Source organism: Gopherus evgoodei, chromosome 5, assembly GCF_007399415.2.
Source record: "Gopherus evgoodei ecotype Sinaloan lineage chromosome 5, rGopEvg1_v1.p, whole genome shotgun sequence".
Taxonomy (NCBI): domain Eukaryota; kingdom Metazoa; phylum Chordata; order Testudines; family Testudinidae; genus Gopherus; species Gopherus evgoodei.
In genome coordinates, this window is record NC_044326.1 from 45117299 (window position 1) to 45138298 (window position 21000).

At 44.3% G+C, this 21000-nt stretch overlaps 1 protein-coding gene across 1 annotated transcript in view; it reads right to left on the bottom strand.

Annotated features, from left to right (window-relative positions):
- The window catches only part of SMIM14 (small integral membrane protein 14), a 68265-nt gene that overhangs the window by 35726 nt on the left and 11539 nt on the right, over nt 1–21000 (bottom strand). Inside the window, exon 2 of the mRNA XM_030565168.1 lies at nt 14371–14481. Coding sequence (XP_030421028.1) covers nt 14371–14445 — 75 coding nt within the window. The 5' untranslated portion in view covers nt 14446–14481. The remainder of the gene's footprint in view (nt 1–14370; nt 14482–21000) is intronic.

Consider the following 21000-nt stretch of genomic DNA (forward strand, 5'->3'; position numbering starts at 1 on the left):
AGGCCAGTGCAGCTGGCTTCAAAGAATCTCTGCAATCTGCCTAAAACAACATTTAGGGTGAGAATTTGCTACTTAGTTTCCTTAGTACCTTAAGCTTAGTTTGAGTGTTTGTTTTATTTGCTCAGTAATCTGCTTTGATCTGTTTGCTATCCCTTTAACTACAAAAGCTTTTTTTATCAACTTGTTTTTGTTTTGTCTAAAACTAGTATTTGGGCAGAAAGCTGTTGCATCTCTCTCTCTCTCCACACTGAAGGAGAGGGCAAATTTTATGAGCTTATGCTGTACAGCTCTCTGTAGATGGCATAATTTTGGGTTTACCCTCCAGAGGGGGTGTGCACTTGAGTACTGGGCAGTTCCTTAGCTGAGCCTTCCCATGCAGAGCTGATCTCAGCATGTGTGTGGGTAGCTGCAGCTGGGTGTGTCCCTATCTGTATGTGTGCTGGCAGGGCTGGTGCAAGGATATCTTGCGCCCCCTCCCCCAAATCACATACATTATACACAGTCACGAAATTGTGCCCCAGACCTTTTTTTTAATCTGCCATGAGGCTGCATCAACTGTAAACAGAAAAAAAAATGAAATTTTATTCCAATCAGTCCTTTTTCTTCACTATTAAAAGTAAAGGATAGAGAATGCATGTCACTTACTATAATTAACTAACTATTTGAATTTCATCAACTGTTTGACGTAAATATTGATTAAGAGATCAAGATGACTTTCCCTTAAAATTAAGCAATGTTGATTGTAATCAGAAATACCTTTTTTTAGTCACGTATATGTCCTTCCTTCATATCAAAATCTGACTGGGAGTGCTGCGGAACCCATTCTGCCTAACTAGCCATGCACCTCCAAATGATTAAAATCATCAAATGGTACAAACTCAATTTGAATGAAAAATTCCATTTTTTAACTAATAGGTCACACACACACACACACACTCAAATGGTTGCCAAGTGCTCTCTGTGGTGGTATGTTCATCTGCTCTAAATGCCTACTAACTTCCCTGTGAAAATAATCTTTGACTTTGATCCAATGAAAGCAGGATGGAGAAGCTCCCCCCCCCAGAAGACCTAAGACACAATGGCTGGATGACAAACAGACACCTGTCCCTCACAGGCACTACCTCATAACATGCCAATTGTGCTCAGGACAGAACATCACAGAGGAATATTATGCATTCAGTGGTCTCTACACTGACCAAGCAACAGCACGACAACTAACCTAACCAGTCCATCCAACTTTTTTGATTGTTTCTTGGGCACTGGTGAGGGGTAACGGTGCCAGACTGAGCCCAGTGATGGGTGCAGTACAAGTCCACAAACTGAGGCAAGGTGCTGGGCCTAGAGTCCTGCTGAGACTGCTGTCCTGCACCAAGTGGAGCACAGCCTCCATGAGGAGAGAACTCAAATAAATATCACGCTCCTTCTGCATGATTCCCCCAAGTACTTCTTCAGGCAGCTGCTATGGGGGTCATTCACAGGCTTAGGCCTGCCTGTTGCAGGCAAAACACAGCAGCAGGGCTTAAAACTCAGACAAGGCCGCCCAGAGGATTCAGGGGGCCTTGGGCAAAGCAAAATTGGGGGCCCCTTCCATAAAACACTTGCAATACTATAGTAACATGTATTAGGAAATGTAAAAATTAACTTGTAATAATTTGAAAATACACTAAATACATTATTTAAAAACATTAAAAGCTGTAATGGTCTGTATACATTTGCAATTACATAATGGGCAGATGATGGGCGATTGTGATGGTTGGTACCAATGGGCTGTCGTTGCCTGGGGGTGGTGCTGTTGTTGCCCAGGGCTGGGTGAGGAGCTGGGCTCTGGGTTCAGGGCTGCCCAGCTCACAAGGGCTGGGCTCAGGGATGTGGGGAGATGGGATCAGGGTGGTGTCCAGCTCAGAGGGTCTGGCCTCGGAGCTGGGGGTCAGGGCTGTGGGGGGGATGAGGTCAAGGGGGGTGCCTGGGGGCATTGGGGCAGCTCAGCTCTGCAGGCTGCTGTTCTCTCGAGCCGCCCACATACAAGGGGAGCAGGAGCAGGGACCAGCCAAGGACCAAGGGGGCAGGAGCACAGGCGCCTGAGGCCGAGATGTGGGGAAGCACTTGTTTACCTTGCCCAGCACATGAGCGTCAGGGTCTTCTTTCTTCCTCCACTTCACCAGACCACCGCTGAGGCTCTTTTCTTCTCCTGCCCCTCGCTGGGGCTGATGTGGAGGCTGAGCCAGGGGGCAACCCCCGCTTTCCTCCAGAAGCCCTTGTGTCGTGCCGTCGCAGGGCTCCTACCACGTGCGCTAAACAGAGCTGCGCAGCTCTGCCCAGCCGCTGGCGCCCCCCGCAATGGGAAAAATTGCATAGGCTGGAGCCCCTGCTCTGGGAGGGAGAAGGATTCTGATTTCTGAGCCTCTGCTAGCAGCCCAGGGATTCCCCTGGGTCAGCGCACCGCCGGCAGCCTGAACCTCTGGGCAGTCGCAGTGGCACCCTGTCCCAGGGGACCCCCTGGGCTGCCTGCTGCCGCGGCGGCACCCTGACCCGGGGGACACCCTGGGCTGCGGGCTGCCACCGGCAGCTCAGACTCCCTCTCTGTCCCAGCAGCAGCGGCCGGTCAACCATTAAAAAGAAAATTGGGGAGCGCTTTTTGGTGCCCCCAAATCTCACCACCCTAGGCAACTGCCTAGTTGGCCTAAATGGTTGCACCGGCCCTGTGTGCTGGTAAAGTGCAGTCTGAAGCCTGGGGAAGGGCTTGACAGGCTGCATAGCAGTACAATGTGAAGGGAACCCAGGCTGGTGGGTCAGGTGGGCTCAGTGGTACCCCACTTCCAATTGGCACCCCAGGGGAACCTGTGACAGAAACATTATGCTCATTTTATTATTGAAGGGTCAGAAATAATATGGAGGGGAATGCAGAAGAGAAACAGTTCAGCAGAGAGGAAATGGTTGTATAAAGGGTGCTCCATTCCAGGCAAGGAATTGCTTCTCCCTTTCTCTCTCCCCTCAGAGATACTAGACCCCCTTTTCTCCTCCCCCCGACCTCAACTTCATAGCCTATATTGTTTCCTATATTGTGTTGCTTTGCTGGAGATTAGGATGTCACCAATACCCTGTTGTTAGTGACCACAGAAAGGAGTGAAGCAGCAGAGCAAGGTATTAATACAAAAGTCAGGGGAAGAGACCTTCACACCTCCCATCATTCAAGCTGAACCTAGCAGGGAGTCGCACAATGCCTGTGGCTGCATGGAATAATAGACAACAAATTGGAGAGACTAGAAATGATCATAATAATCAGACTGCCTCAGATAACATTAAACAACAAAAGCAGATTCGAGAGGGAACTACCAGACTTATGTCTATCATACAAAGAACATGCATGTTTTTTGGACCAAATAATGGAAGGGCTCTATTCTGCAAAGTGACCCACATGGGGTGACACCTACAGAGGTATTTCCAGGCAGATGGTTTTGAAGGACCCATAGTTTAACTGACTGAGTAGTCACTTGGTGGCACTAGAGATACAGTATGATTTCTTTATATCAGTGAAAGGGAAAAAGAGGCAGATATAAAGGTTCAGCTGATCAAAAACAGTCCTGCCACCACATAACATACAGATTATAACTACTCCTAGGAAATAGAATTACTGAAGTTTTCAATGTATAATCAATAGGCTCTCTACTACTACTACTTTTAATAAAAAGGTCAAACAATGTAAACACATTTAAACTTGAGGTAGTCATGAGTGATCACAGAGAAATTACTATTATTACTGGTTAATCAGCATAGTGGAAGACTCAGAATTGGGAGATAGAAAGAATGACAGCTGTCTTGAACGTTTAAATTAATTCTCTTATGGGAAAAGTGGTCTCCCCAAAACAGACACAGCTATACTTAACTTTTACCTGCTTAGAAATCTGCCTCCGCTTGGACTGTTTGATCTAGAACTGGACTTGTTCACATGTATTCTGCTTGTTTTAGATATCACTTAGCTACCACTGTTTTCATTATACATTTTATGGGCTCACTCCTGCAAGGTGACAGAACCCTTAATCCAACTGAACTCAAGAGGGCTGGAAGTCAGTGCAAACAGAGAGCACTTAGGAGGCACCCAGCACCTTGTGGGTTCAGGCCCTCTATTGTTCCTTTGTGGCCCATACTACTGTAGGAGGCTCTCCAGGGCCCCAACTCCGTAGTCAAAGATGGCTGTGAATTTTAGGCCTGGTCTATACCTAAAATTTAGGTTGACCTGGCTACATTGCTCATGGCTGTGGATAATTTTACTCTTTGCCTGACTCAGTTAGGTTAACCGAACCCCCACTGTAGACACAGCTAGGTCGATGGAAGAATCCTTCCACCTACCTAGCTATTGCCTCTTCAGGGGATGGATTTACAAAACCTATGAAAAAATTACTTGTGTCACTGTAGCAAGTGTCTTCACTACAGTGCTGCAGTGGCACAGCTACAGCTGTGCTGCTGCAGCACTTGAAGTGTAGACAGAGCCTGAGATTGCTCATTAGCGCTTGTGTGGTCATTCTGAGCCACCTAAGGCTTAGAGGAGGATGTAGGTCCCTAATGAGCCTAAGGCTCAGTGAGAGTCAGGGTGACCCCATAAGGTCTCCTAAGGTTTGTGAGGTGGTCTGACAAGTTCCTAAGCGTCACTGGAGCTTGTTGCTTCCTGCAGGCCCACAGGAAGGGAAAGGAAAACGCTTCCTTGATTTTTCTTCAGCTTCCCCCAACCTCTAAGGAGTATAAATAGAAATATATCCTTTTTCAGATCTTGGCCTCTGCTCTGTCCCCTTTGCACCAATGGAAAGCCGATAAAGAGCGCTTGGATATGGTAATCTCTGAGTAGCATGAAGTCCACACAGCTAACCCTACATTACCTGCTCTTAGCTCCGTTGGCACAGATGGTGTGTTGGGAGCAAGCCAGTGTACAAGGGCGATGTGCTCTATCAGTCCTGCCAGAACAGCCCCATAGGGACCATATAAGCCAGCACAAGGTAGACCAACTCTGAGAATGCTCTAAAACTTACGCTGAAAGCCAAACAAGACCCGGGCTGCCCCCAGAATTTGGAGGTAGTAAAGAAGGGGCAGAAAGCCACCTGCCTTTTCCCTCTTCAAGCATGCAAAACCAGGTAAATAGACACACCTGAAGTGGGAAAGTCACTCCCCTCTCTGTGCCTCACTTTCCCAAAAATTGAGACAATGATACTGACCCCTTTTGTAAAGTAGTTTGAGATCTAGTGATAGAAAGCAGAGTCTAAAAGCTAGGTATTATTTGGCCTTGGAATAGATTCTTCTGATTTTGTAGAAGATTCTAATATATGTTGAATTAAAAACATTATCTGTTTTGTTCTTGTCTGTAGTTTTGCAAGGTTTATATATAACCTTGCAAAAATACAGACAAGAACAAAAACAGATAATGTTTTTAATTCGACGAAGGGGGGATGAAAATGTAATTGCAGCCCTGTGTGTATGATAACATCCAATAATTGTAAACACTGGTATTAGCTGCTTGGTTGACTGGCTTGACATTTAATCACTTGATTCAATTCATTCTGTCTTAATTAGAATATCTACTAAAAGCATGGTTCATGGTAGTCAAAGAAGAGCTGAACACAGGAATTATCTTTATAAATTGCTACTGACTAATAAATGTATTTAGGCCAATGGGATTTTGAAGATGGTTATTTTCCATTAATTTTGTAGGGTTGATATTTGCTATAAAACAAGAAACACATAATATGGTAAGAAGTATTAATCCTTAAAGTTTACTGTGGCTGTGCTCCAAGGTATCCTTAGGCCTGGGCTACACTAGCAGGGGATTCTAACTAAGATACGCAACTTCAGCTATGCTATTTGCGTAGCTGAAGTCAAAGTATCTTAGTTTGACTTATCTGGCCGTCCTCATGGCGGCGAGTCGACTGCCGCGGCTCCCCCGTCAACTCTGCTTACTCCTTCTGCCGAGGTGGAGTACGAGTGTTGATTCGGGGATTGATTTATTGTGTCCAGATGAGACGTGATAAACTGATCCCCAATACATCTAACACTATCCGCCGGGTAGTATAGACATACCCTTAATCAGCAATACAGCAAGCAGGTACGTTAACTGGAGCAGCAATACCTACTGATATCTAAATTATGGAACTACCATAGGACTCCACACTTCCTAAGTCTTAAAGCATTTAGTTATGCTTTTGAACCGAATGTAGAAAGCAATAACTAAGTACAAGAGATTGTCTTAGGTGGTAAGAGTGGAACTTGTATGCACTGACACCTTACTCACCCCCGTTTTCCCTGGACTCAGAAGTGATGTGTGGAAACATATCCATATTCCGCTAACAACTCTTCACTGGTTTTTTAAAAGGTTTCTCTTAAAAATCAATTTTCATGTATTGCAAAGATGCTGAAGGCAATCCAGGATTCAAAGCCAAAGCACTGGCTGGGAGTCCTGTGTATCCACAGATTTTTACGTGGGTCCAGATTTGTAAATGCATAGAGAAGGATGTGAGCAGAAGCATGAGTCAGCACTGCTACTGTCCCATGAGGCTGGCTGAGAAGTGTTCCAGGCTAGCAGAAGAAAGGTGCTATCACAGAATCCACAGTGCAAGAAGTTATAATGAAACTTGAACAAGTTTCTGCATCTTAAGAGACCATCTCCAGGTATCGCAAATGTGATAAAAGTGGATCAGAATTGTATTTAATTACAGGTAAGTAAGCAGTCTTTGTTGGCTGTTTGAGGGGTTGTTTAAATCAGGTTTAAGTGCTGTGACATCTTTAAAAAAAGATTAAAAGTATTTGCAACAAGGAGTGTAGCTCTATTTTAATCTTTTTTTTACATTTTGTGCTGTTTGCACCAGGCCTGTCTGCCAAGACTCATAGGTATATTGGATATTAATTTCAGACGACACAAATGTGTATAAGATTCTAAAATAGTCTGGATTAAGAGTAAAGGGCAAATCTGAATGGCTAGAGGTATCTGAAACATTCATAACTGAATGGTTTGGGACTTCATCACATGTACTCCCAATCTTAATTCCACTTTAATGTAGTGTTTGTCTGGGAATCTTTGTAATCTCTTTGTAAAGATACCTATGGACGCTAACAAGGTATATTGCACATTTTCAAGAATTAAGACAAATGCTGTACAGCCAGACATTTTGTGACAACACAGAAAAACCAATAACAACTCAGTGAATCTGGGTCTCTTTCCATGATAAAAAGCTTCCATATTGAAGGTCCAATCCTACAAGATACTGAATATCTCCTGTAAAATACTGAATACCCTCAGCTCCCACTGGCTTCAATTAGTTGGGGGAGCTAACAACTGCATTAAATTAGGCCCTGATTTTCAGAGGTATTAGGCACCCAGAACTCCAAAGTAGTTGGGAGTGCTCAGCACCTCTGAAAAATTAATCCCTTGGGCCTGCTCCTGGTCATTTTGAAGCTATTGGCAAAATTTCCATTTACTTCAATTATGCAAGACTTGGCCATAGAAGAGTAACTCACAGGACTGTCCTTAGGATTTATGGGGCCCTATGTAGTAGTATTAAACTGGTACCCCTATGCCCGACAGCAGCCTGGGCTTGCATGTGTATTTTAGATAAGGGTGGTCTTTTGAAGGATTTTTAAAAAAAAACTTTATGTCTGAAGATCCAAGCATTTAAGGCTAAAAGTGAATACTCAAATTGTGCATCTAAAAATCTATGCAAGGATTTTTTAGAGATGTGATTTCATAATCTTCAGCAACACACTAATGAAATATTTTTAAAGCAAATTTTAATCTACGGTCCTGTAGACTAACAGGTTCTGAGTAAATATTACAGTAATGGACAACTGTTTTGGGGCTTGTTTACACTGCCAATTTACAGTGCTGCAAATTTCTTGCTCAGGGTTGTGAAAAAACACCCCCTCTCCCCCCAAGCACAGCAAGTTTCGGCATCATAAAGTGCCAGTGTAGACAGTGCAAAAGTGCTGGGAGATGTGCTCCCACCACTGGTAGCTGTGCACCCAGAACTGGTAGCTACACCTCTCAGGAACGTGGGTTTTTTAGCGTTGCCAGCAGGGCCAGCTCTAGCGTTTTTCCTGCCCCAAGCGCGCGCGCGCGCACACACACACACACACACACACAAAAAAAGTGACGTGATAGGCAGCAGGTCCTTCACTCTGAGAGGGCGTGACGGCCCAGCCGCCGAATTGCCGCAGAACGGCTGGATGTGCTGCCCCTCTCTTCACTGGCCACCCCAGGCACCTGCTTGCTACGCTGGTGCCTGGGGCCAGCCCTGGTTGTCAGTGTAGACTAGACCTTTGTCAAAGCAGCAGAGAATCCTGTGGCACCTTATAGACTAACAGACGTTTTGGAGCATGAGCTTTCGTGAGTGAATACCCACTTCCTCAGATGCATGTAGTGGAAATTTCCAGGGGCAGGTATATATATGCTAGCAAGCAAGCTAGAGATAACGAGGTCAGTTCAATCAGGGAGGATGAGGCCCTATTCTAGCAGTTGAGGTGTGAAAACCAAGAGAGGAGAAACTGGTTCTGTAGTTGGCAAGCCATTCACAGTCTTTGTTCAGTCCTGAGCTGATGGTGTCAAATTTGCAGATGAACTGAAGCTCAGCAGTTTCTCTTTGAAGTCTGGACCTGAAGTTTTTTTGCTACAGGATGGCCACCTTAAGGTCTGCTATAGTGTGGCCAGGGAGGTTGAAGTGCTCTCCTACAGGTTTTTGTATATTGCCATTCCTAATGTCTGATTTGTGTCCATTTATCCTTTTCCGTAGAGACTGTCCAGTTTGGCCGATGTACATAGCAGAGGGGCATTGCTGGCATATATTACATTGGTGGATGTGCAGGTGAATGAACCAGTGATGGTGTGGCTGATCTGGTTAGGTCCTGTGATGGTGTCGCTGGTGCAGATGTGGGCAGAGTTGGCATCGAGGTTTGTTGCATGGATTGGTTCCTGAGCTAGAGTTATTATGGTGCGGTGTGCAGTTACTGGTGAGAATGTGTTTCAGGTTGGCAGGTTGTCTGTGGGCAAGGACTGGCCTGCCACCCAAGGCCTGTGAAAGTGTGGGATCATTGTCCAGGATGGGTTGTAGATCCTTGATGATGCGTTGGAGGGGTTTTAGCTGGGGGCTGTATGTGATGGCCAGTGGAGTCCTGTTGGTTTCTTTCTTGGGTTTGTCTTGCAGTAGGAGACTTCTGGGTACACATCTGGCTCTGTTTCCTTATTTCCTCGTGCGGGTATTGTAGTTTTGAGAATGCTTGGTGGAGATTTTGTAGGTGTTGGTCTCTGTCTGAGGGGTTAGAGCAGATGCGGTTGTACCTCAGTGCTTGGCTGTAGACAATGGATTGTGTGATGTGTCCGGGATGGAAGCTGGAGGCATGAAGGTAGGCATAGCGGTCGGTAGGTTTTCGATATAGGGTGGTGTTAATGTGACCATCACTTATTTGCACCGTGGTGTCTAGAAAGTGGACCTCCTGTGTAGATTGGTCCAGGCTGAGGTTGATGGTGGGGTGGAAGCTGTTGAAATCGTGGTGGAATTTTTCAAGAGCGTCTCCTTTCCATGGGTCATCAAGGATCTACAACCCATCCTGGACAATGATCCCACACTTTCACAGGCCTTGGGTGGCAGGCCAGTCCTTGCCCACAGACAACCTGCCAACCTGAAACACAGTCTCACCAGTAACTGCACACCGCACCATAATAACTCTAGCTCAGGAACCAATCCATGCAACAAACCTCGATGCCAACTCTGCCCACATATCTACACCAGCGACACCATCACAGGACCTAACCAGATCAGTCACACCATCACCGGTTCATTCACCTGCACATCCACCAATGTAATATACGCCATCACATGCCAGCAATGCCCCTCTGCTATGTACATCGGCCAAACTGGACAGTGTCTACAGAAAAGGATAAATGGACACATCAGACATTAGGAATGGCCATATACAAAAACCTGTAGGAGAACACTTCAACCTCCCTGGCCACACTATAGCAGACCTTAAGGTGGCCATCCTGTAGCAAAAAACTTCAGGTCCAGACTTCAAAGAGAAACTGCTGAGCTTCAGTTCATCTGCAAATTTGACACCATCAGCTCAGGATTGAACAAAGACTGTGAATGGCTTGCCAACTACAGAACCAGTTTCTCCTCTCTTGGTTTTCACACCTCAACTGCTAGAACAAGGCCTCATCCTCCCTGATTGAACTGACCTCGTTATCTCTAGCTTGCTTGCTAGCATATATATACCTGCCCCTGGATATTTCCACTACATGCATCTGAGGAAGTGGGTATTCACCCACGAAAGCTCATGCTCCAAAACGTCTGTTAGTCTATAAGGTGCCACAGGATTCTTTGCTGCTTTTACAGATCCAGACTAACACGGCTACCCCTCTGATACTAGACCTTTGTCAGTAAATTCAGAAACTGGCAGTATATACCTGAGGGTATGGTTTCATTACTACTTGATGGCTTCATTACCACTTGAATGGCTCTAACAGTTTCAGTGTTGTGCTAATAGGTCTGGCAGGCTTTCACTTTTAAGTACTAAATCCCCTCTGGAGGAAGACTCACCAGGCTGCTACAGCCAGCAAGAAGAGACAGAACAGGGATAGGAAGAGGTGGCAGAGTGAACACTAAGGCCATGTCTACATCTAAAATTTTGCAGCGCTGGTTGTTACAGCTGTATTAGTACAGCTGTATAGGGCCAGCGCTGCAGAGTGGCCACACTTACAGCAACCAGCGCTGCAAGTGGTGTTAGATGTGGCCACACTGCAGCGCTGTTGGGCGGCTTCAAGGGGGGTTCGGGGAACGCGAGAGCAAACCGGGAAAGGAAACCAGCTTCGCCGCGGTTTGCTCTCTCGGTCCCGGAACCCCGAGCAAGCAGGTCTCCTTCCCTGCGGTTTGCTGGCTGGCTCCGGGACCGAGAGAGCAAACCGCGGCGTTCCCGGTTTGCTCTCTCGGTCCCGGAACCCCGAGCAAGCAGGTCTCCTTCCCTGCGGTTTGCTGGCTGGCTCCGGGAACGCGAGAGCAAACCGCGGCGAAGCTGGTCTCCTTTCCCGGTTTGCTCTCTCGGTCCCGGAACCCCGAGCAAGCAGGTCTCCTTCCCTGCGGTTTGCTGGCTGGCTCCGGGACCGAGAGAGCAAACCGGGAAAGGAAACCAGCTTGATTACCAGAGGCTTCCTCCTTCCGGAGGTCAAGAAAAGCGCTGGTAACTGTCTACATTGGATTACCAGCGCTGGATCACCAGCGCTGGATCCTCTACACCCGAGACAAAACGGGAGTACGGCCAGCGCTGCAAACAGGGAGTTGCAGCGCTGGTGGTGCCCTGCAGATGTGTACACCTTCAAAGTTGCAGCGCTGTAACTCCCTCACCAGCGCTGCAACTTTCTGATGTAGACAAGCCCTAAGGCATTGTCTACACTGGAACTTTACAGCGCTGAAACTTGCAACACTGGGGGCTTGTCTACATCAGAAAGTTGCAGCGCTGGTGAGGGAGTTACAGCGCTGCAACTTTGAGAGTGTCCACATCTGCAGGGCATCACCAGCGCTGCAACTCCCTGTTTGCAGCGCTGGCCGTACTCCCGTTTTGTCTCGGGTGTAGAGGATCCAGCGCTGGTGATCCAGCGCTGGTAATGCAATGTAGACACTCACCAGCGCTTTTCTTGACCTCCGTGGAAGGAGGAAGCCTCTGGTAATCAAGCTGGTTTCCTTTCCCGGTTTGCTCTCTCGGTCCCGGAGCCAGCCAGCAAACCGCAGGGAAGGAGACCTGCTTGCTCGGGGTTCCGGGACCGAGAGAGCAAACCGGGAACGCCGCGGTTTGCTCTCTCGGTCCCGGAGCCAGCCAGCAAACCGCGGGGAAGGAGACCTGCTTGCTCGGGGTTCCGGGACCGAGAGAGCAAACCGGGAACGCCGCGGTTTGCTCTCTCGGTCCCGGAGCCAGCCAGCAAACCGCGGGGAAGGAGACCTGCTTGCTCGGGGTTCCGGGACCGAGAGAGCAAACCGGGAACGCCGCGGTTTGCTCTCTCGGTCCCGGAGCCAGCCAGCAAACCGCGGGGAAGGAGACCTGCTTGCTCGGGGTTCCGGGACCGAGAGAGCAAACCGGGAAAGGAAACCAGCTTCGCCGCGGTTTGCTCTCTCGGTCCCGGAACCCCGAGCAAGCAGGTCTCCTTCCCCGCGGTTTGCTGGCTGGCTCCGGGACCGAGAGAGCAAACCGCGGCGTTCCCGGTTTGCTCTCTCGGTCCCGGAACCCCGAGCAAGCAGGTCTCCTTCCCCGCGGTTTGCTGGCTGGCTCCGGGACCGAGAGAGCAAACCGCGGCGTTCCCGGTTTGCTCTCTCGGTCCCGGAACCCCGAGCAAGCAGGTCTCCTTCCCTGCGGTTTGCTGGCTGGCTCCGGGACCGAGAGAGCAAACCGCGGCGAAGCTGGTTTCCTTTCCCGGTTTGCTCTCTCGGTCCCGGAACCCCCCTTGAAGCCGCCCAACAGCGCTGCAGTGTGGCCACATCTAACACCACTTGCAGCGCTGGTTGCTGTAAGTGTGGCCACTCTGCAGCGCTGGCCCTATACAGCTGTACTAATACAGCTGTAACAACCAGCGCTGCAAAATTTTAGATGTAGACATGGCCTCAGAAGGGTGTTTTCACACCCCTGAGAGAGAAAGTTGCAGTGCTATAAAGTGCCCATGTAGACAGTGCACGAGCATGGCTCTGAGCTACTCTCCTCGTGGATGTGGGTTTTTTTATACAGCTGGGAGACCTCTCTCCCAGCGCTGGTGCCACAACTACACAGTCATGTTAAAATGCTGCCATGACAGCGCTTTAAAGTTGCTAGTGAAGACATACCCTAAAACCCAGGAGTGCCCCACATTTTCGGGTGCTCTCCGCAGCCACATATGCCTAAGGACCACCTTGGTAACTCATAAAAAAGGCTCTTATTGAAGCAATACGCTGGATGGGATGGGATTCTTGGGGCTAGACTAAGCATTCTGTTAAAATTATGTCCCTGATCAAGTGTAGGAGATTTCCTGGCCTCTGACTTGCTCTCTTTCTGGATATTGCTGAACCATCTGTGCCAAGCATGACCCTTACAAATATTTAAGAGCAAATGTTTTGCCTTTTAAAATGGACCAGATGCACCAAACATGTATTTTACCATGTGAAGTTACCCCTTCCTCCTTACAAAATCTTCATCCCAAACTCCACTCCCCCTTTGGAAGTTGATCACTGAGCAACACCACCAATAGACTCAGTATACTTTCAGGAACAAAGTCTAAGATATGAATACTCCTTTCAAAATAGTTTAATATAAAGCTTGTTGCCTCCTTTCTTGGCTGTGGGTAGGAGAAAGTGGTTTTGTTTAAATGGGAACACAAATTAATAGATTCCTCATTCCTAGCCATACATACCCCTAGAACACGGAGTTAGACACAAGCTAAGGGGGAAAATATTTGTTATGGGCCCTTGTTAAAATATTGATAGTACAGCCCTGGAAAGAGGATCTGGTCTTGCAAGGTGCCAAGTGCTCTCCACTCCCATTGGGTTCAATAGCAGTTGAGGGTGCTCACTACCTCAAAGAGGCATTAATTCCAGCCCTAAGGCAGGAATCGAAATAAAATAAACCAGCAAAAGTAAAAAAAGGGGAAGTAGTCTACTCTAAAGGAAGAGGTTGTATGCATGCGTATAAGTCTAATCTTAAAATATTTAAAATAGCCAAATTATATTTAAACTTGTAACCATATTTCCCTAGCTGGACACAGTTCACACCTGTCAATATTTAGAACAAATGTTTATGAAATTGTTTTCTTCCACAGATCTTCAAATACATTGCAAATATGGGTGAAAGACTAATTATTCCCATTTTTACAGTTCAGAAATTAAGACACTGACAGGTAAAACAACTTGCCCAAGGTTACTCCGCAAGTCAGTGGAAGAGCTAGGAAAAACAGTTTCTAGGTTCTGCCTCTCAACTACTTCATTTTTTATTTTTACAGTCTTGGTCTTCCAAATTTAGACCTTAATCCTGCAAATGTTGTGCACGAGAAACTTTACATGTGTGTCATTCTATGAAGTCCAAGTGTTTGCAGAATTGGGGCCTTCGGTTTTATACTGACTGACACAAGTCAATGGGTACAGAAGGTAGCTGTGCAGATATAGTATATGCTGTTCAACTGCAACCCTGGTAAATATCGTAAACAGAAAGGTATCATCTGCATCTGCCATTTGTAAATATTTAAATTAAAACCATGCTAAAAATCCAGAAGATGTCATTCTAAATTCACACACAATAGAACATGTGGAGGCAGCAGCCTATTTAACTGTGATTATAAAATTGCTGCAGTCAGCTCTGGGTGGGGGGGAAGCACTCTCATGTTAGCCTCACCAGATTGATCAGCCTTCTCATTGCATGTTCATGCGAGCAAATGCATTCACAGGGATCAAATCCACCTTCTGCCATGATTATGCCGAGAAATCTAAATTTGGCTGTGAACACCTAGAAAGAATAATAAAAAAGGACAATCAACTCTTTCAATTGACCTTATTTTACAGAGACTAATGCATCAAATTTCACTTCATTTAGTCAAAGGGGAAAAAACAAAACAAAACATAGTAATTCAATTATTCCTTTTGGCAGGATGAATAGAGAAAACTGGCACATTTGAATACTTAATAAATCAAAAACTAGGAGTAGTGGGTTTTTTTTTTTTTAAAGTGGTGTCTGGTAAACTCTTACTCAGAGGTCCAAATAATTTTTACTAAGTTGTGTGTGCAATGTGGATTTCCCACAGGCCATTATGAAAGATCCCTTCACAGACAAAACAAAGGTAAAATCGCTCTCTGAGCTGCACAATGAGTTGGTTAACTGCAAAATTTCTATTTATTAAATGTTCCATACTCATTCCACTACATCAGTGGGAGTTCCTTGCAAGAATAAATGGTTTAAATTTGAAATGTGCTGAGTTCCCACAACTCCTACTGGAGGAGACTGGGGCAGAAATATGAGACAAAAAGAATTATACAGATGATTAAGACAAAAGTCTATTTCCACATATGAATTGAAAAGCAAGAACAGAATACTTTTAATCTCCATCCATGTTCTTATCCCATCACTGTAGTAGTTAAGTATATTAAAGTAAGGTAAAGAAGCTCTCTGTTAAATTCAGTAGTGTCAGAAGTCAATCATAACCAAGGATTTGTTTCAGAAGATTGTTAAGCAAAACACTGAATCCCAAAAATGTCATGCCACATGTAGGTGCTCCAGAAGGGATCATGTCATGCATAGGGGTTCCAAAATAGGTTTGAGAACAATATGTTTCAAGTTAGAACCGGACAACTTTCAGTACTGTCATACCGCTGAAAGAATTTGCTAGAGGGAAGATTTTAAAAGCCATCTAAGTGGGACTCTTAAGCCCTTTATTAGACACTTATAAAATTCTCCCTTAGGTCAACATTCTAGTAGGTGCAAGGAGTAAAAATTAAAACCCTGTAACTTATTTACTATCGGGAGACACAATGACCCTTGCCATCTAATGGAAACAGGCAGAGGGAGGGTAGAAAAGGATGTAGTTGGAGCTATTTTAAGAAAGGCGCCTCACACACTAAATTTAGATCAAAGAAAATCATTTGATCAGTGATACTGATTCAGAGTTCAAAGAAATTACAATAGGAAACAGTGGGGAATCCATTCTAGTTTATTCACTTGTTAAAACCAATTCTCCATCATACACTCCAGTGGCTCTACAAGCGTATTTTTATCATCATTTATCAATAGTCTTCTCAGTGGTTTAATTAATGGCAAAAATGGGTGACAGATTGCCCGTAGTTTCCATTCCTGCAGTCAAATCAGAATTGCTTTCTCTCTCTACTAACACAATGTAAGAATCTTCAGATCAGTTCTGCAGAATACTTGTGGTCAAAACATCATTGCTACCCTGGTACTATCATGGCTAGATTCAGCTTGGGTTTGTGCTGGCCATGCAGCACCCCTGAAGTGGAACAATTGTCAAGTTTGGAGGTTATAGAAACAGCTGCAACCTTTCCTCTGGCAGTAGGGCATCATCACAGCCTCATATGACTAGTGTTAGTCCGCAAGTTGGAAGCCATGTAATAAGGTTTCAGAGTAGCAGCCGTGTTAGTATCCGCAAAAAGAACAGGAGTACTTGTGGCACCTTAGAAACTAACATTTATTTCAGCATAAGCTTTCGTAGGCTACAGCTCACTTCTTCGGATGCATAGCATGTAATAAGGGTAACCAGAAGATGTACTGAATCAAGCACATCTGCTCAACAATCTCCACCAGCTAGACTCATGGGAGCATATAATCCAATAGTATACCTTGGCTCCAATGTGTGTTCTTTGGCTATACTTGGTATCAAAATCCTGTTATAAAATTGCACAATGTATTTTCCATTTACCTCACTCTAACCAGAATTTGCTTTCTCTTATGTCAGTTCTTACCCATCCCTACACCCAGTTCTATCATATATCCTTCTCCACTATGAGTCACAGCAACTCTGCCTTTTGTAAATACGGCAAATCATTTATACAGACGCTAAGGAATGAGAGGGAGAAGGGCTGTGACCTTTTTTGCTTCCTTATGGAGTATAAAGAAGGCTTGTATTTTTTTTTTCGCTCTCCAAAAACATTTTTCCATCTGCATGCTTCCCTCTCCCCCTCCTACCATTAGATATCCAGTTTTGTCTTTCCTAGATGACTCTTTGCACAATTTAAAACCTAAAAGAATGACATTAGAGATATCAAGCGAATAGAAACTAGTTAAATGACAGGAGAGTTATTTTTATTCAGTTTAAAATTTTGTTTTTCCTTGTTATTGTTACCCACTATTTAACTCAAAACCCCAATACGCAATTGGAAGAAAGGTACAGTATGTTTGTTAAAGATCTCATATCCCCCTGCACTTTAATGACAGTATACAAATTGTAGATTTGTAGAAGTACTCCAGCAGAATCAGTGAAAAATCACACACACTTGACTGATATTTCTAAAGGTAAAAACAAGCATGTTTAAAGAAGACTGAACATTTTTTTTTCCTTTAGGTAATTTATCAGAAAATAGAAAGAGGGGCACAGAAACCAACCTTTTTTCTTTTGCAACCTACCGTAAGGAATATCAAATACAGAGTTCAAATTGGATTAACAAGAACTATTTTAAGTACTGCTTGCTAGAAAGATAATAACTCTGTTTCAAACCCCTGGATAGAGAGGACCTAGCAGTGCATAGAACATTTAACAGAACAATGTGATTGCACAGTTTAAAGGTCTTTCCACATAGCAAATGTTATTTCATAGCAGGGTCTTGTTGTAACATACTATCTCTCAGCCATCTTATAACATTTGATATATACAACTGCATGTTTAGATGGGATTAAACTGTGTTACATACTATGTAACACAATCCTTTAATACTACAGTTCAGGCAGGACATTAGAAACAATCATAAAATAATTACTACTGGAACTGAAATGTATTGCTGTCACACAGCTGAGGTTATTATAGTCCTCGGGGCAAAATGGAGGTAGATCTTCAATTATTTTAGCCAGATGTGAAAAACCACTATTATCTCCACACTTAAGCAACTATCTGAAATTACAGGAAGAAATAATATATTGGAGCACTTCTAGTTTTTTTTATGATTTAACAATTAGCATTCTCATCTATCACATTAATTGCAAATTGATGTTTTCCCTTTCATTATCTCATCCAATAACAGTCCTGCAGCTGTGTATTATACTTGATATATCTCACTATCAATAAAAATCTGTGTGAACACAAATTGATTGATTCTCTCTATCTATGAAGTCTTCTCTTCCTTAAATTACTTCCCAGCTTCAGCAATGACTATATATGTTCTTTGCCAGCTCAGCAACACCTCTCGAGTAAACAGTTTACAGCTGGTGAGCAGTGGGAGACAAAATATACTGTTTCCATTTCATAAAAATCTTGTTTGTTACAAGAGTGAACTCCTTCCTGTGCCAAGCAAGCAGGAAGCTTTGTATATTCTCCATATGCTAGATGCTCTCAGGTGTGGCTCCACGATTCTAGTGATTAGTACTAATGGTAAAAGGTCATTATGTACATATTTATAGAGCCCTGTGTGGATACAAAATTTCTATCTGCAACTGATTCGCAATCCGCAAAAGTGGTCTGTGGATATCAGAGGATATAAAGCAGGTATCTGTGGATTTGCAGGGCTCTACATATTTACTTGGGAAGAAAATGCAATTAAAAAAACTTTTAAAATTCAGGTTTTCAAAGAAACACCCATTGCAGCTAGAATTCACAGTGGTTACATATGTGCCTATACAGACAGTACAGATATTAGAACAAATCAAACTCTGCACCTCCAGCACCAAACACACAAATCTCGATTCCCTCAGCTACCAAAATAACTCCACTTTGAGTAAGTAGGAGGCTCTTCTCTTTCCTAGGGCCTGCCATTACCGGGAGATATGATCTGACATCCTCTAGGCCAGTGTATAACACTGATTTAATATTTCCACCACAGGGAACCACTCTGTTGCCTGTCAATGTGTTGCAATTTTACTGCTCCTCTCCTACTAGAAACTCTTTGGGTGGATGTAGCTTTAGATACAGCGTACTGGTAATGGTTGGGGTTTAGGCAGCTGGACCTGTAGCGTCCATCGGACTGGGGCTGAAGGGCAGGAGGTGAGATTAGTTACCAATCAGAGTCAGGAGATGGGTACCTAGGTCAAGCCAGGCCGGAGTCAAGGGCAGGACTAAAAAGCAAGACAGGGCAAGTGATGATGTCTATCGAGTAGCAAGCCAGAGTTTGTTGCGCAGATGGCTCTCTGAGGTAACTTCCTTGTTTAAATCGTTTGTGTGCATCAGGCAGCTGCAGAGTCCTGTAGCTCTGGCCTTTTCTGGCAATACTTCCTGTGATGTCTACCCCTCGAGTAATTGTTGGGTGCTGCTACATCTAGTTCCTTAGTGGTGACATAGATTTTAGTTGCCCAGGACCCTGCAACTTTAGGCTCCAGACCCATGGACCCTCATACCACTATATTCAGTGGAGGAATGCTTGAGTTTTTCCACAGTGCTTTAAACCTTTTTGGTTTATCCAAATTTGTTGTCATTAGTATTAACCTTAGATCACCGAGTCTTGTCTTTACACACAGATGCTACTGTGGAATTTTATAAGAAGATTGAAGACTGTCCGCCTAATCCTCTCCTTGCTATTTGGTTTCAGATAGCAGCAATATATAAAAGCACCTGTCAAAACACTATAACAAATCATTTCATTAATTTTGCTTTTGAAATCAGCTTCAATAAAAACCACTGTACAAATGAAGTTATTTAAAGACAAAAGAAACAATTTGTTATAGCTGTTTTGGCACTGTTGAAAAGTGCTAACGGGCTAAAAATAACAAGCCTTTACAAGTCTGAAGCATCAACAATATTCAGAGTTTACTTCTGTCCTGGGGTGAGCTTGGAATCCAGTCGAGTGCATCAGCCAAGTTCCCAACTCCTCTGTGATTGCCCAGAAAATCCTTCTCCCCACAAACAGGGCATGTCTTGCCCCACCCCCACCAGCATTCAACCTGTCTTCACATCTAGATCTTCCCTTTTTGCAGGAAGGCTTGTGTGCCTACATTCCCTTCCCAGCATCTTAAGAGTCTTAAAATCTCCCTTACTTACAGTAACCTGACCCTTCACCCAAATGGCTTCCATATATTCCTTTCCCACTGTCTAAAGTAATGCACAGTACAAGCTTAGTATAAGTAGCACATGTGTCGGTCTATCCAGCAACTTGAGTTGTAATCTGGAGAAACTACCAGATAGAGGGACTGACTATGACCACAGTACTAATACCAAGACTGAACTATGACTGGTTCCATTGAGGTCAATGGAAAAGCTTCCATTAACTTCATTGGAGCCATTATTTCAGCCTTGGGAAATGAAGTTACTTTAAGACGTATACTCTTTACCGGACACAATCATTGAAAAATTCTGTGTGTGTCACATCATTTAAAAATTCTATTCCACTAACAGAAGAAAAAAAATACATATGAAGTGCACACTTTCCAGAGTAAAAACAGATTGAACCTTTCTCCTACGCACCCCATCAGGTACCTGTTAAGTGTCCAGTTCAGGAAATTTCTTAAAATGTGTGCCTACCCCATAGAAATCAAAGGGATTTTAAATTGAGCACAAGCTTATGTGCTGTGCTGAATCATGGACTATATTTCTGTTCAATTAAGTCATTCTACTGAGGTTATGTCAGTGAAGTCATAATGCTGTTTTGGTAATGTCCTGGCTGTTTCCAAAGAAACTAAAGTGACAACACAAATTCAGCATTAAGACATTACTGCAAGATAAGGATCTTGGGCAAAGCCCGCCTCTGAATAGAAGTATTTTCTAGAAAAAGCACATGACAAAACAAAGTTAGGAAACTTCAGCAAAAAGATGAATGGCTTCCTAAGTCTAATATATTTGGAAGTCTCCATTTTCTCCCCTCCCTTCTTACAACATCTCTCATAACTGTGCAGAAATGTACTACATGTTCATAAATTCATTAAAATTGAGGCCAGAAGAGAACATGATGATCATCTGGTCTGTGCTCCTGCATAATCCAGGCCATAGAATTTCACCAAGTGTTTCCTGCACATAACTTCTGGTTGAGCTAGAGCATAGTTAATAGTCAGAAAAATTACAAATGAATTTATTTTAAGTGTCTCTCTTTCTATGTGGCACTTTTGTTCTTTTAAACGTAGCCTAAACCAATAAATCAGATGAGGGTGTTAACCACCACAGGGTGACTTCACCTGCAACAACTTTAATGAGAATCCTGGCCTCTGAATCACTATTCTCTGGTGTATCAGAAAGCTTTTAAATTTTCCTACCAACAGATTAATTGTAAAAGAGCAGAGCTGTACCAGAGAGACAACATACACATTTAAAAAAAAAAAAATTAGTAAAGAAAGGAGTGACTAGGGGAGAGGGTCAGATAACAAAAGGACGATCAGAGGATAGAA